The sequence below is a fragment of the Dipodomys spectabilis genome, unplaced genomic scaffold (assembly GCF_019054845.1).
Source record: "Dipodomys spectabilis isolate Male_0828 unplaced genomic scaffold, ASM1905484v1 ptg000026l, whole genome shotgun sequence".
In the NCBI taxonomy this organism is placed as follows: Eukaryota; Metazoa; Chordata; class Mammalia; order Rodentia; family Heteromyidae; genus Dipodomys; species Dipodomys spectabilis.
Window position 1 is genome coordinate 11360000 of NW_024870703.1, and position 16556 is coordinate 11376555.

The following is a 16556-nucleotide window of genomic DNA, read 5'->3' on the forward strand; positions in this document are numbered from 1 at the left end:
TGACAACTTACAGTGCAAATAGATCTTTTTATTATTATTATTTTGTGCCTATATGCTCACTTAACTGTTGGAACCACTCTAGTTCATCTCATTCAAATTCAAGCTACACTGTCCTTTTAGCTAATTTCAAAGATCAGTTTACTGGTGTCTGCTTCATTCTGTTTGCAAGTGTGTATATCTGATTTCAGTGAAGCCAACAAAATAATGCGTATATGTTATCAGTTTTCATCATTAATAGCACAGGTATCAAAGGTATAAAATAATGAGTAAACTCTGTAGGTATTGTTAATTTCATTTGACATATAAATGGAGGCATCGAAATTGGTAAGTAGGTGGCTAACATTTGAAGCTTGATATTTGGTTCAAAAGGTTATTTGAAGCTAAGCAATGATGACAATACATGCAGAGTACTTGAGTCCACTAAGTGCTCTCTATTACTTTTCTTCTGAAATGATTTTCTTCAGAAGTTGGATTTTCATGGTCTCTGCAAAAAGAAAAATTCTTAAAGTTTTGAGATTTGGGCTGGGAAGGTGGCTCAGTGGTAAAAGTGCTTGCCTTGCATGCCTGAGGAGGCCCTGGGTTCGATTCCCATAAGCAAAAAAAAAAAAAAAAAGCCGGAAGTCGTGCTGTGGCTCAAGTGGTAGAGCGCTAGCCTTGAGTTGAAGAGCTGAGGGGCATTGCCCAGGCTCTGAGTTCAGGCCCACGACCGGACCCAAAATAAAGTTTTGAGATTTGTCAAAAAGTACTTTTCTTCTTCAAAACCTTTTGTATTGGGGATAGAAGAGTTTACATACAATTAACTTTACAGATAGCATTTATTGCCTACTCAAAACTCAGCAAAGACTTTTGAGACAATTACTTAACATACTGATTATTTACAGTGTATTCAGGCACTTTCCTGGCACAGGAGAAAAGATGAAAAAGACATAATTCCCAGCCAGAATCTGCCCAAGAAGTACAATTGGATGAATAAAGGTAAATGGTTCTAAGTAGCATTAACAAATACAACCGGGCCTGCTGGCACATGCCTATATCCCAGCACTCGGGCGTCTGAGACAAGAGGGATGGCCAGCCTGGGCTACGTAACAAGACCTTGCCTTAAAAAGTAATGTTTAAAATACCAATGTGCCTAACTGTGCTTTGGGAAAAGGAAGGCCTTTATGTAGAAAGGGGGGGGGGGGCCAGATTGTTGATAGATAAAAAGGAGTGCAGCGTGTGGGAAATGGCGCAATTGAAGCCTGGGCCTATGGGGAACTATGCTCAAGGAAGAGTGGCATTAGACGCGGTGGCACGGTGAGGTACCTGTGGCAGGGGCAGAGCACCCAGACCTCCGCATAGAAAATTAGTCAACAGCAAGCATTTCAAACGCTGGGGAGAAAAAAGGCGGGTGCCACGGGGTGAAAAGGGACCAGGGCGTTGACAGGAATCCACAGCTTGATGAGGGCAGAATCCAGTGGAATCAAGGATAGACCTGCGCTGGGGAGCCCACTTGAGTTCGGTGGGCATTTGCCTTTGGGCATAAAGGTGCTTTGTTCGCTTAAAGTGGGAGATGGGAGCAAATCTAGGCAGGTGAAGGGAACCTGTCTGCGAGGAGGTAGGGACGTCTCCCCGCCCTGGCGGGGCGGGCGCGTTCGCCCCGACCCGCTGCCCGTGCAGCCCTGGCCAGCACCGCGCCCAGGCTAGCGCCGCGCTACGCGCCAGGCGCCCGCGCTCCGTGTGCAGCGGCTCCCCGGGGCGCTCGGGAAGCCGCAGGTCAGGCGACGCTGCCCGCGCGCCCGGGCGGCTCCGGGCTCCCTGCCCGGAAGCGGCCGGGCGCCGCGCGCCGCCTCAGCGTCCCAGTTGCCCGGGCAACGCCGCCGCGGTGCCGCCCGCCGGGGAGTTGCCGCCTCGCTGCGACCCGCACGGGCCTCGAGTCCCCGAGGCTCCACACTGCGTCAGCGCCGTCCCGGCCGCGCCGTAAGTGCGGGTTCGGCGGCGGGGTCTGCGGAGAGAGCGGGGTAGGGTGGAGACCCCCTCGGGTGCGGGGACGAGGCGAGCACCCTGAGGGGAGAGGAGCGGCCGCCCGAGCCGAGGGGCGCAGGCGGCCACCCGTGCGGGAGCCGGGGTTGGGGCGCTGGGGAAGCCGCCCCGGCGCCGGCTGTGGCGGGACGGAGGGGACGTGTCGCCGAGGGAAGGCTGAGGACCGGGCCCCGAAGGCGGGGGCCGCGGGCGCGCGCAGGCGAGGCGCTCCCCCGCGGTGCCGCCCGGGGGCGCCGTGGGGTCCCCGCGGCTCCGAGGCCCGCCCGGCCTGTGCGCCCGGGCTCCGGGTCTGCAGGGGTCGGTCAGCCTGGTCGAGGATGCGCCTGGCTTCGCTGTGCGCCCGCACCACGAGCAGGGCCGCGTGCAGCCCGGAGTCTCCCTAGGTGCTCGGGTCTGGTTCGGGAAAAGCGCTTCTTCCCCCCTCGCTCCTAAAGCACTGCCCACAGTTTCCTGACCCCTACAGGGCAGAAGAAGAGTTTGTGTTCCTTTGTCTCCACTGCACTCCCTCTCCCGGCCCTTAATGTTGTTTTCCTTCTCTTTGTGTATACCTTAGCCTTAACCCCACAGGATTTGGGATTCCCTCTCCCTCTCCCCCCTTCTCTCTCCTCCCTCCCTCCCCCCCCCTTTCTCTCCTCCTCCTTCTCCCCCCCTCCCCCCTTTGCTCCTTTCCCGTTCTCCTCCCCCTTCCCCTCCCTTCCCTCTTCTCTCCCCTCTCCTCTCTCTTTTTCCCTCTCTCCCTCCCTCTTTCACACACACCATCAGCCAGTGTTTGCTATTTATATACATCACTTTGAAAACTATTAACACTAAAAAAATGAAATATAAAATATACAAAGACTGGAACAATCCAAGCCGGGCGCCGGTGGTGGCTCACGCCTGTAATCCTAGCAACTCAGGAGGCTGAGATGTGAGGATCATGGTTCATAGCCACATGGGGCAGTAAACTCTGTGAGACTCCAATAAGCCACCAGGAAACCGGAAGTGGCGCTGTGGCTCAAGTGGTAGATTGCTAGCCTTGGCACCAAGAGGCTCATGGACAGCACCCAGGTCCTGAGTTCAAGCCCCAGGAGTGTGCAGAAAAAGAGCATAATTGAGGATTAGGAAAGGATAAGGAGAAAAGGCATGTGAGTTTAAGTTTAAGAAGGATCTCAGGGTCAGACATTTCAGACAGTAGTATAAACAGCCTTGGAGATGTGAGCAAGCTTGGAGAAGAATCTGAGAGATGAAACTAGAAAGGTAAAATGGAGGCAAGCAGAAGTTTGAATTTCATTCTATTGCCTTAGAGGTCATGAAACATTTTTGAAAAAGTATGATAATGGATCAGATTTAGACCCAAAGATGCTTTGGGTCTAAAATGGAAGTAGATATAAAGAAGAAAATTAAATAAGACACTTTGAAATAGCTTTGTTAAATGTAATAATTCAGACTTACAAGAGTAATGCACTGAATTGCCATGTATCTCAGCTCAATGTTACTCTTATCCATTTGTTAGCATTTCTATATATTTCCATGTATACATATGTGTATACAAATATGTGTATATATGTTTGCACATTTGCATACATGTGCATGCATATGTGTATGTGCATGTGTGTATGTATATGTGTATATACATGTATATATGCATATTAATTTTAATACTATTTGAGAATAGGTTGCCAACACCATGACCCTTTAACCATTAAATATTTTGGTACATATTTCCTAAAAACTAGGACTGTTAACATCCATAGTACAAAATACCAAGGAACTTAACAACTATTTAATAGACAGTGTTTGGATTTTGCCAGTAATTCCAATAATACACTTGATAATTATTCTTTCTGCATTTCACAATCTAGTTCAGAATCTTGCTTGGCATTTGGATTTTAGTCTCCTGTAACCTAGAACAGTGCTTTGATCTTTGTCTTATATGACCTTGATATTGTCTTATATGGCTTTGATATTTCTAGAATTCAGGCCAAGTTATTTTGTAAATTAACTTCAGTTTGTCTGTGTCCATTGTTTCTTCATAATCGATTCTGCTTTGGCATTTTTGTGCAGAATAACACAAAGGAGATGTTTTGTCCCCAGGGGCATATATGCTTTTTCTAGAAACTTCATGTATATAGAATCCTACAGTATGGGTGGGCATTGTGTGTATGTATATATGGCTTCTTTCATAACATTATGTTCTGGAGTTTTTTGGTTGGGTCCTTTTTTATGGTTTTGTTTTGGGGTGTTGCTTACTTGTTAGGGTACTTTTTTTTCCTTTTTCAGTATTTTGAGATAGTCTTGTTATTTAGGCCAGGCTAAAAACTAACAATCCTCCCAAGTCAGCCTCCGTAGTGAAAACATTACAAATATGTACCACCATGCTTGCATCTTCTTCTTTTCAAAAATGTTATCTACATTATATTATTATTATTATTGTCCAATAACATTTCATTACCTAGATTGTCTTTTCTTTATCCATTCAGCAACCAGTGGAATTTAGATTATGTTCAGTTTGAAACACCTATGAACAACAGTAAAATGAACATTTGTACTTTCGTACTCTTACAAGTAACTAGCCAGTTGCCAGTAGCCACTCAGGAGGTTGATCTGAAGATTGAAGTTCAAAGCCAGTCCAGGAGGAAAGGTCCATGAGACTTATCTCCAATTAACTACTAAATTTTTTTTAAATGGAAGAAGCTTATAGTTCAAGTGGTAGAGCAATAGCCTTGAGCAAAAAAGTGCAAAGACAGCACCTGGGGTCTGAATACAAGCCCCAGTACCAGCAGGGAAAAAAAGTAAGTTCTAATTTTTTTTTTAATTTTTTTTTGGGGGGGTCCAGTCGTAGGGCCTGAAATCTGGGCCTGGGCGCTGACCCTCAGCTCTTCAGCTCAAGGCTAGCGCTCTACCACTTGAGCCACAGCACCACTTCTAGCTTTTTTCTTTTTGCTTATGTGGTGCTGAGAATCAAACCCAGGGCCTCATGCATGCAAGGCAAGCGCTCCACCACTGAGCCACCTTCCCAGTCCATAAGTTCTAATTTTTACACATACTTACCAACACTTGAGTTTGTAGTCTCCTGGATTTTCACCTTTCTGGTGGATGTATAGTGGATTCTTTTTTATATATTTTATATTTCTCTCTTGATTAATAACCCCCCCCCCCCCGCCCCACCTCCAGAGTGGTGCCACACTGACTGTCACCTCCTTAACAAGCATTTTCTTCCCTAGAGGGTGATGTGGAGCCTATGTTAGACCCCTCTTTAACTTACTTTCTAGATCTGGTCTCTTGTGTGTGTATGTGTATGTGTGTGTGTGTGCTAGTCCTGGGCCTTGAACTCAGGGCCTGGGCGGTGTCCCTGAGCTTTTTTGCTCAAGGCTAATGCTTTACTGCTTGACCCACAGCCCCACTTTAAGCGGGGTTTTTTTTGGGGGAAAGGGGAGGGTAAGAGGGTAAGTGGAGATAAGTCTCTCTGTTTGACTGGCTTTGAGCCTCGATCCATAGATCTCAACCTCCTGAGTAGCTAGGATTACAGGTGGGAGCCACTGGCGCCTAGCATCTCTTGTCTTTGTGTAGAGGTTTCCAATGGGATCTCTAGAGAAATATCATCTAGAGTATTCATCTCTTCCTTTTCCATTTAAGTTTGTAGAGTTCACTCTTTTCCTGTTAGGGTGAAGATACATATTAGACTTATGTGGTTATATTTGTTTGGTTGATTCCTCTAGCTTACTGTAAGTTGTAAGAAGACATCAAGCACATGACAGCCACTGTCCTTAACTGTCTCTCAATCTCTCCACATGTATGTTTACAGGTCATTTAGCTGGAATGTAGCGCATGCTTGTGAACTTCAATGAAAGGAGGAAAAAAAAAAAAAAAAGAAGCATTTGATTTACAGTGTCCCAATTTTGGGATGATTCTGCCCATGAATGTAGAGATTCCCTAGGCAATTAACTAATTGGCCTGGGTCTCAAGTAGGAGATTAGGAATTATTGCTTGTGAACCTCTGGCAAAGTGACCTGGAATTAGTCTTAAATTCCTCTGTTGAATTCCTGCCTTCATCTAAGTCCTGCTTATGTATCAGCTTCATCAGCATATACAGGCTTTAGGAATCAGATATTAGCCGGTTGTGCTGGTGGCTCATGCCTTTAATCCTAGCTACTCAGGAGGATCACATTTTAAAGTCAATATGGGCAGGAAAGTCCATGAGACTCTTATGTCCAATAAAACACCAGAAAACCAAAAGTGGCTGTGGCTCAAGTGGTAGAGTGCTAGCCTTGAGCTGAAGAGCTGAGGGACAGTGCCCAGGCCCGGAGTTCAAGCCCCATGACCAACCAAAAAAAAAGAAAGAAAGAAATCAGATAATGTTGAGAAGGGGCCAGGTCAATTACTGTTTGATGAAACTATTTTATTCAGCCATCTGGTTGAGTCAAAGATCTGATTAATCTGAGGAATTCAGTCATTAGTGGATCTGTTGGGGAGGCAAGGGAAAACACAAATAAACAGATCACAAATAACTACCTAGAGAGAAATAAGAAAATACATAGACTGAAATTTCAGAATGAAGTTTCTTATGATAGTCATACCTTTCCTAAGTATCATCACAAGCAGGTTAAGTAGGAAGTTCTATATCAATATCTTTCTAAAGCAAATTTCTGCGTCTGTGTCTGTGTCTGTGTGTGTCTGTCTGTCTGTTTTCTGTCTGTGCGCGCGCGCGCTTCTGCGCATGCACATGCATGTGTGCAACACACTTAAACGCATGCGGATGCAAGCACTTGGCATTGAACTCAGGGCTTCCTTCAGCTCTTTTTACTCATGCTGTCATTCTACCACTTGAGCTATGCCTCCAGTTCCAGCTCTTTGTTGGTTAATTGGAGATGAGGTTTTCTGTTTGTCTGCCCTGGCTGGTTTTGAACAATGATCCTCAGATCTCAGCTTCCTGAGTAGTTAGGATTACAGGCATAAGCCACTGGCTCTACATTCTCTTATTTTCTTTCTAGCAACCTATCACTAGTTTAGAGAAAGGCAAATGTATGTATATATGCTATATCTAAGCATCCTTAAGATACTTAGGTAAAAGTATACTATAAATTGTTTTCAGAACTTAATCTGTGATGGATTTTCCCTGTTACTTGAATAAATATGCTTAAATTGTCTTCCTTTAATAAGGGACTAGAACAAGCCGAGAAAGAAAAAAAAATGCTGGGCATGAGTAACTCACACCTGTAATCCTATCTAATAGATCTGAAGATTGAGGTTCAAAGCCAGCCAAGGGCAGGAAAGTCCATGACTCTTACCTCCAGTTAACAACCAAAAAACTAGAAATGGAGCTGTGGCTCAAATGGAATGCTAGCCTTCAGGACAGCGGTCAGGCCTTGGGTTCAACCCCATTACTGGAACAAAGCTTAATTAACTAATTAGTTAATTAAGAAGGTTATGCATTCTGGTGAGTTAACAGAGACAGCAAAGTGTAGTGATTAAAAATTGTGACCTTCAGAACCCAACCACTTAGGTTTAGTTCCCTCATGGCACCTCTGGTTTCTCATATGCACCACTGGATAAAATAGCATCTTCATGCATTATTTGTGCAGGTGATATATGTACAGAGGAATATTCTTTAAGTGCTGGTTAGTATTACTTCTATTAGATTGTACTCAGAAGTTTGCTAATAGGTGGGATCTTTGAAACATAAAAGGTTTATTTTTAATTCCTAAACTACTCATTATGTTGGCTTTATCCATTATTTGATGTATAACCTAGTTACAAAAATAATCAGGAACAGGTGATGCAAAACGGAGACATAAGCAGGCACTTCCTGATGGCCACTATATGAGAGCACTAAGGAAGAATGGAGAAATCTACCTCTTTTTCTGTGCAATGTCAGTAACGTAACTAAAAGCAAGAGCAGCAAATGGGGTTCTGAAAAGCTTCCATTACTGTTAATGTCCCAGCAGCCCACATTTTTCTCTTGCTTCTTTCCACCAGGTGGAAGTATAGCACTTCGAACCATGTCTATTCACTGTGGTATTTGTGAATTAGAGAGGAAAAGATAAATAACATACTAAACAGTATGAAGTGTTCCTTCACCTACATTTTATAGCCTCCTATTTTAATGAGTTACTTGGGATAATGAAAGCAATAGATCAGATAACTTTCCTTTCTAGAAGTCCTTTGAGTTTAATAGCACAAAACACAGATTCATTATAAGAAATAATTTGAGGGGGAAAGGTGGGATGTGATGTTTATGCTTTTAATCCCACCTAGGAAGAAGGAATTGATAGGCTGTCTGAGTCTGTTCCTGCACAAAAAGTGGAAGATCCTATCAGAAAAAAAAAAAGAAAACCTGGGGGAATAGCTCAAATGATAGAGTGCCTGCCTAGTATGTATGAGGTCCTCAGTTCAAACTCCAATACTACCAGAACAAAGACCAAAAAAATAATATGTCAAATATTTGTGATAACTGAAGAACTGTGTAAAACTAACAAAGTAACGTACAAATGCTTGCTTAAGTAGTAAAATACAAAATCACATTTCTCTTTTTTTTTGGAGCACTGGATTTCAAACTTGGCCTCACATTTGCTAGGCAGGCACTCTAACACTGAACCATGCTGCCAACACACATCCAAGTATTTTTAAGTGGACTTAAAATTATTCAGTGGAAATAAAGTTTAGCAGTCCAGGCAAATTGGAGAATGTTCATTATAATTTGATTAAAGTGATTTGCTCTTCTTTTCCAGGTTTAGCTTTATACTGCAAGCCAATACAATCATTTTAAGTTACTTTAACTAGAATGGAAAAGTATGAAAAACTAGCTAAGATTGGAGAGGGGTCCTATGGAGTTGTATTCAAATGCCGAAACAAAGCCTCTGGACAAGTAGTAGCTATCAAAAAATTTGTGGAATCTGAAGATGATCCTGTTGTTAAGAAAATAGCACTAAGAGAAATACGTATGTTGAAGGTAGGTTAATTTTCTATTTATATATTACCAAGGTACTGAGTGAAAGACATATGCTAAAATTACAAAACATTTAAAAAAGTGATAGTTCCAGTACATTCAAGTTCCTTTTTGGAAATAAGTTGATCCTACCTCATTTTGGACTTTGGCCACTCCAGTGTGTTTATCTGATATTTTGGGGCATAACTGTAGATGGTTAACGTATTGAAGTACTTCCATTCTGGTTGGTAAATATTTACACTCTACTAATTCTCCTAACCCTAATAATTTCTTCGTTTTATCTCTGATTGCTCCCTACCCCCCGCCCCCCACTTTCACAATAAACCACTAACTACAAGGATACTTCCCAGCCAAGTGCCGGTGGCTCACTCCTGTTAATCCTAATTACTGAGGAACCTGAGATCTGAGGATCGTGGTTTGAAGCCAGCCTGGGTAGAAAAGTTCTTGAGACTCTTATCTCCAATAAACTACTCAAAAAACAAAAAACAAGTGACACTGTGGTTTAAGTGGTAGAGTGCTAGCCTTGAGCACAAAGAGGTTCAGGGACAATGCCCAGGCCCAGAGCTCAAGCCCCAGGACTGGCAAAAACAAAGAAAAACAAAAAAACTTTTCCAACACCAAAGGAGTCATAGGGCAGCAGCCATGCCCCATCCATGCATAGGCATTGGTTCATTCCAGCCTGAACTTCCCTTAGATTCTTTGATGGTTCTTAGATGCACTTAATATCGCCCGGGGACAGAAATATTTTCACATAAAGTCTTTTGTTGTTGTTGTTGTTGTTACTGAGAATTACTCATAAGATTTATGAGCCACCAATGCATTTTTTTTTCCTAGCTTAAAAATCTGGCCATTTTAGGATGATAGAGCCTAGATCAGTGTTTCTCCAACACCAGCATGTATTGGAATCCCTTGGGGATCTTGTTGAAATGCAATTTGGAGGTGGGTTGGGTCTGGTGTTGGCCCTGAGACTCTGCATTTCTAACTAGTTCCCAGAAAGTAGAGAGGCTGGAGGTGGGTGGACCACACATTGGCTAACATGACCATGTGATTTCAAGCCAACCTTCCCCTTTTTATTGTTTTTTGAATTGGTACTGGGTTTTGAACTCAGGGCCTCATATTTGCTCCACTTGCTTGCTTGGCAGGCACTCTACCACTTGAGCTACCCATCATCACAGCTTTTTGCTGGCTATTTTCTAGGTAGAATCTCACACTCTTCTCTGCCCAGGCTGGCCTTAAACTTTTCTCCCCATCTCAGCCTCCTAGCTACAAGCGTGAGCTATAGTGCCTGGCTCAGTCTTCACATTTAAATTGTGTCTTCTATTTTTAGAAAACCTCAGAAACATGGTTTCTAAAAGGGATAATAATTGTATGCTTTTTCTCTTTTTCAAGTATCACCTGAAGCAAGTTTCCCCATCAATACATTATAACATTTTGTTTAGAATATAATTTGACACACAGTTTTCAGCACATCTCTCATGATAAACTTAATTCATATCTGTTAGTCAGCAGAGGGCAGTAGTGAGCCACCCAGCACTGTCATCTATCACTGGTCTAAGCTGCAGGGTGTGTCTGCACCAAGCAGTATTGTTTTCTTTTCTTTTCTTTCTTTGTTTTTAGGGTACAGTGATAATTTTTTTATTGTGAAAATACCATACAGAGGGGTTACAATTACATGGGCAAGGTAACGAGTACATTTCTTATCAAGCTTTGTTGCCTCCTCCTTTGTTTTCCCTTACCATCCCTTCCCATCTCGCCCCTACCCCCCCACCTTTCCCTCCCCACCCCCACGCCAAAGTTGTAAAGTTCGATTTTCGACATAACGTCTTGTACATCTCATTGTTGCAATGGGTCCGCCTTCCCCTCCACAAATTATAACTACATCAAATATAGTGAAAACAGGGGTTATACCATGGGGGAGAGCAGTATTGTTTTCTAATAAAGTTATGTTTTCATCTTTTCCTCTCTCCCTCCATAGTAAAGTGATTGTCCAAATGGGCGCTTGTGAGTTACAACTTTTCCGATTTGAGTATGAACTCTGCTTGGTCTCTCATAATGTACTCTCCTGCTTTTAGCACATTGTACCATGCAAGCCCAGAACACATTCTTTCTATGATAAATGGACTTTCCCCTCCTCATGTCACCTGCTTTGTGATTTTGTCTCCTCGCCACACTATCTTTTACTTTAGGCAAGTCACTGTGTCTAGACTAAGTGAGCTCTATTTGCAAAGCAGGTATAAAGTTCTGACCTAGCCAGAGATTTGACCAGGTTAAACATGGACATTGATTGAGCTATGTAGTATCTCTGAATCCCTTCCTTCCTTTCTGTTCTGTGTTTGTGCCAAAACACAAAACAACTGACTCCTCTGCTCTTCTTTGACCTTTTGCTCTTTCAGACGTTGAGGTACTTCGGAAGCAATTTGTTTGGGAGCTCTGAACATTTTGGGTCTTTTTGTTTTGTTTTGTTTTGTTTTGTTGTCAGTTATGGGGCCTGGGTTATCAGGACCTGGGTGTTATACCTGAGCTTTTTCACTCAAGGTTAGCACTCTGGTTAATTGAAGATAAGAGGCTCATAGACTTTCCTACCCAGGCTGGCTTTGAACTGTAATCCTTAGATCTCAGCCTCTAAAGTAGGATTACAGGCATGAGCCACCGGTTCCCGGCTAGATACATTTTCCCATATGGAATCAATTCTCATTTTCCAAACTGTTAAACAGCAGGCTCATGGTTGTAGGGTAATTTTTTTTTTTCTTTTTTGTCACAGTCATGCAGTGTGAAGTCTTCTGTGTACCTAGACTCTGTTGGATATGGGACCTACGACTATATATTGAGTTCCTACTATATAAAAATACTAGTCTCTCATATCTTTCTGAGTAAATGGGCTTAGCAAGCTGCTTTGTCAACTATTCTGGGAGAACAACAAAGAAAATGAGCTATAAATAGGAATGATCATATATCCTGGTTTGTACAGGACAATCTCATTATAGCATCCCTGTTACATCCAAATGGGCAGTGTTGAAATGTAAGAGTGGGGTCTAGCTGGGCACCTGTGACTCACACCTGTAAGTCTAGATACTTAGATGGCTGAAAGCTGAGGATCTCTATTTGGAGCCAATCTAGGCATTTGCCCAGGAGCCTCCATCTCCAATTAACCAGTGTAGTTTAGTAGTAGAACTCTAGCCTTAAGCAGAGAAAGCCAAGTGTGAGCACAAAGCCTAGAGTTCAAGCCACAGTACTGGTACTAGGGTCTAATATTGCTAAGAACCAACACTAGAATCCAAGCTGAGCTTAAGTCCAGTTGGCAGTTACATTAAATCTACGTCTCTATAGAAGCTAAGTAGATTTTTATGATTTTTTTATAATCCTTTAGTTAAAATTCCATTTCTTCAACTTTTTATTTAGATTATGACTTGGGTATTTACTTTCCATATTATTTGCAGAGTTGTGTGCATGCGAGTGTGAGTGTGTGTGTGTGTGTGTGTGTGTGTGTGTGTGTGTGTGTGTGTGTGTTAGTGGTGGTGGGTGGTGGTGGTACTAGGGATTGAATTTAGGGCCTGGGAACTGTCCCTCGTTTTTTGCTATGGGATGGCATTCTTGTCACTGGAGCCACAGCTTCATTTTTGGCTTTTTTGGTGGTAATTGGAGATTAGAGTGTCATGGATTGGCTTTGAACCACTATCCTTAGATCTCAACCTCCTGAGTAGCTAGGATTACAGGCATGAGCCAACAGTGTCCAACTAGTGCTCACATTTTGACTTACGTACTTTATTTGCTATCATCAAAGGGAAAGCAGTTCATTTACTATCAATTATAGACAGTAGACAATATGCTAAATTTCTTCCAACCTGGAGTTTCTATGGCTATCTTATGAGGAACTATAATAAAATTCTAACTCAAGCCAGGCTTGCATGGCTTACTCTGTAATCCTAGCTACTCAAGAGGCTGAGATCTGAGGATTGTAGTTTGAAGCCAGCCCAGGCAGAAAAGTACATGAAACTCTTATCTCTAATAAACTACTTAGAAAAAGCTGGAAGTGGAGCTGTGGCTCAGTGGTAGAGCACTAGCCTTGAGCAAAAAGAATTAAGGCTAGCACCCAGACCCTGGGTTCAAGCCTCAGGACTAGTACATACACATGTGTATGGATTGAGAAGGCCGTATTTTCTTCAAATGGAAAGGGTCTAAGGAAACATTAACCATATTACTAAACTTGGGATTTCAATTCCTTTGCAGCAATTAAAACACCCAAACCTTGTGAACCTCATTGAGGTATTTAGGAGAAAAAAGAAAATGCATTTAGTTTTTGAATACTGTGATCACACGCTTTTAAATGAGCTGGAAAGGAACCCAAATGGGTAAGTAATTCAGAAACTGAAGTTTTATATGGCCAATTCTCTTTCCTTCTTTGTGGAATCAGCTGTGGCAGATTTCAAACCCACCCATAGTTCCCCTTCTACCCAGATGGATGCCTCTGGCCACCCCTCTCCAGCTGCAGATAGAAACTGCTCAGAGGGCATCAGATATTAACCTAGAGGGAACTCAGCCAAGAGGACAAACGTACTGTAATGCAAACCACTGTGCATTTTGTGAGGTCAGTTATATGTGATTATCTAGGGGGGTTGTCTTGGTCTGCCTACATAGCAAGACCTTATCTCAAGCAAACATTAAGTGGGTAAACTAACAGAATTAATCAGATTCAAGGTCTATTCATGTAGATATTATAAATCAATTTTAGAAACTATTAATTCCCAATTAGAAAATATATTCATTCAAAAGGATTTAATGGGTGCACAGTGTGTACCCAGCTAGATGTAAGGATGAAAGCTATAAACAAAACATACAAAATGTGGAGCACCGGTAGCTCACACCTGTAATCCTTGCTACTCAGAAGGCTGAGATCTGAGGATCCCAGTTTGAAGCCAGCCCATGCAGAAAAGTCCCTGTGAGACTCTTATCTCCAATTAACCACTCAAAACCCAGAAGCAGAGCTGTGTCTTTAAGTGGTAGAGCACTAGCCTTGAGCAAAAGAGCTCAGGGACAGGGCCCAGGCCCTGAGTAGAAGCCCCACAAACCACCACCAACAACAAAAAGCTAGCCTTTTAAAACTTTACATTCTAGTAGATATATAAAAGCAACTTATTTTAAAAATGTGCAATTAAAATGACTAATATATTCTCCCTATAAGTTAAAGAAATTTTAAAAAAATATTTAAATTAGGCACCATATCACACCTTTCAACGTTGGCAAAGCTTCATCAAAAACCAATATACTCACTATGTCAACAGTCAGGTAATCAGGTCTCATTTGCAGCTAGAAATAATGTAATTAGGTAGATAATTTGGCCAGAAATATGAATATTTAAAAACTATATACTTTGACCAAAAAATCTATTTAGAGGAATATCTAGTAAGAAAATATTCAGATAGAGGCAAAAATTGTCACAACAGATTGTCACAACAGAAAAAAATGGGACCGGGGCTGGGAAGGTGGTTCAGTGGTAGAGTGCTTGCCTTGCATGCATGAGGCCCTGGGTTCTATTCCCCAGCACCACATAAGCAAAAAGAAAAAAAGCCGGAAGTGGCACTGTGGCTCAAGTGGTAGAGTGGTAGCCTTGAGCTGAAAAGCTGAGGGACAGTGCCCATGCCCAGAGTTCAGGCCCCACAACCGGACCCAAAAAAAAAAAAAAAAAAAAAATGGGACCTACCTAATTTTCCAATAGTAAGGAATCAGTTAGTCCAGGTTTGTTCCAAGTACTTGGGAAGTAGAGGTGGGAAGATGATGAGTTTGAGGCCAACCTAGACTGTATAATAAGAGCCTATCTCAAAAAAGAAGAAAGTAGCCAGTCAGGATGGCTCACACTTCTAATCCTAGCTACTGAGAATTGTGGTTCAAAGTCAGCCCAGATAGAAAGAGTGGTAAGAATCTCATCTCCAATTACCCACCAAAAAAGCTGAACGTGGAACTGTGGTTCGAGTGATAGACCACTAGCCTTGAGCAAAAAAGCCCAGGGACTGTACCCAGGCCCTGAATTCAAGCCCAGGACTGGCAAAAATTAATAATAATAATAAAAAAATAAAGAAGAAGAACAGGAGGAAAGCAGGGTACATGTAGCCTAGCATGCAGGAGGTCCTAGACTTGGCCCCTAGCACTGTAAAGCAAAATATTGGCAATATGTATTTTGTTATACATGAGAAACTGCATCTAGCAAGGTAGAATGGATGCTGCAGGAGGACAGATAATATCGTTGGGAAATGTTCACAAAATGCTGTGATGAAAGGATAAGCTAATAGTAGAATGTGAAGTGCAATTGAAAATTTACCTGGGATAGTCAGCAATCTTCTAGTGAATGCACATATATTATTTTTAAATTTTTAAGTCAGATATTAAAAAACAACTAAAATGATTAATTATCTGGGTGCTGATGGCTCATCCTAGCGACTCAGGAGGCTGAGATCTGAGGATGAAGGTTTGAAACCAGCCTGGGAGACAAATCTGAGAGATTCTTATCCCCAACTAACCACCAAAAAACCCAGAAGTGGGGCTGTGTGGTAGAGAGTGGCAACTTGAGTGAAAAATCTAAGGAAGAATGTGAGGCCCTGAGTTCAAGCCCCAGTACTGGCACACACACATGATTAATCAATTTATAGTTCACCTTTTTGGTGTGTGCCAGTATATAGTGGATGAACTCAGCCCTTTTTGCTTACAGCTGATGCTCTACCACTTGATCCATGCCTCCAGTTCCAGCTTTTTGATGGTTAATTGGAAATATGTTGTGGGCTGGCTTTGAAGTGACATCCTTGGATCTCAGTCTCCTGAGTAGCTAGGATTATAGGCATGAGCCAGTTTGCAGCATAGTTGAAGTTGATTGGCAATAAAATTGCTGGTATTTTTTCACAGTTATTATTTTATATAGATGTTGTTTAGACAGTGACAGAGTCTGCCTTTATAATCAGAGCTAACTAAACAGAGGCATGCAGTCCAGTAAGAAGCCTTCACACATTCCCTCCCACAGCAGATTCTCCTGTCATATCAACACTGTGTAAGTCCATGTTATTAATTTTATAATGCAAGGTTCTGGCCATTTCTGAACTCAAGCCCCTGCCTTGCTGCCCAGTTCTCTGCCACCTGTAATCTTATAGTTCCTGCCCAGCATCCTGTTCCTACATTAATAGTTAGGATTTGAACTCTGGTGGTCTGTTTCATAGTGCTCAAAATGGCTATATTTTTTCTGCTTTTTATAAAAAAATTTAAGCAATGTTTTCTTAAGTTTGACACTTGGTCAAAAAGGAGAGGGGTAAAGTTATATTCAAATTCAGTGAAGAAATAGACATTTCAAATGGGAAAGACTTTTTTTTTGGGGGGGGGGGTCCGGTCGTGGGGCCTGAACTCTGGGCCTGGGCACTGTCCCTCAGCTCTTCAGCTTAAGGCTAGCGCTCTACCACTTGAGCCACCGCGCCACTTCCGGCTTTTTTCTTTTTGCTTATGTGGTGCTGAGGAATCGAACTCAGGGCCTCATGCATGCAAGGCAAGCGCTCTATCACTGAGCCACCTTCCCAGCCCCGGAAAAGACTTTAATACTGAGAATTAGATATTTTCACAATATTAATCATTAGAAGAA

At 42.5% G+C, this 16556-nt stretch overlaps 1 protein-coding gene across 1 annotated transcript in view; it reads left to right on the plus strand.

The window, feature by feature from the left end:
* Nucleotides 1–1944: 1944 nt before the first annotated feature.
* Nucleotides 1945–16556, plus strand: part of Cdkl4 (cyclin dependent kinase like 4) — a 44422-nt gene continuing 29810 nt past the window's right edge. Inside the window, exons 1-3 of the mRNA XM_042675459.1 lie at nucleotides 1945–1956; nucleotides 8727–8947; nucleotides 13172–13293. Of these exons, the coding sequence (XP_042531393.1) occupies nucleotides 8780–8947; nucleotides 13172–13293 (290 nt within the window). The 5' untranslated portion in view covers nucleotides 1945–1956; nucleotides 8727–8779. The remainder of the gene's footprint in view (nucleotides 1957–8726; nucleotides 8948–13171; nucleotides 13294–16556) is intronic.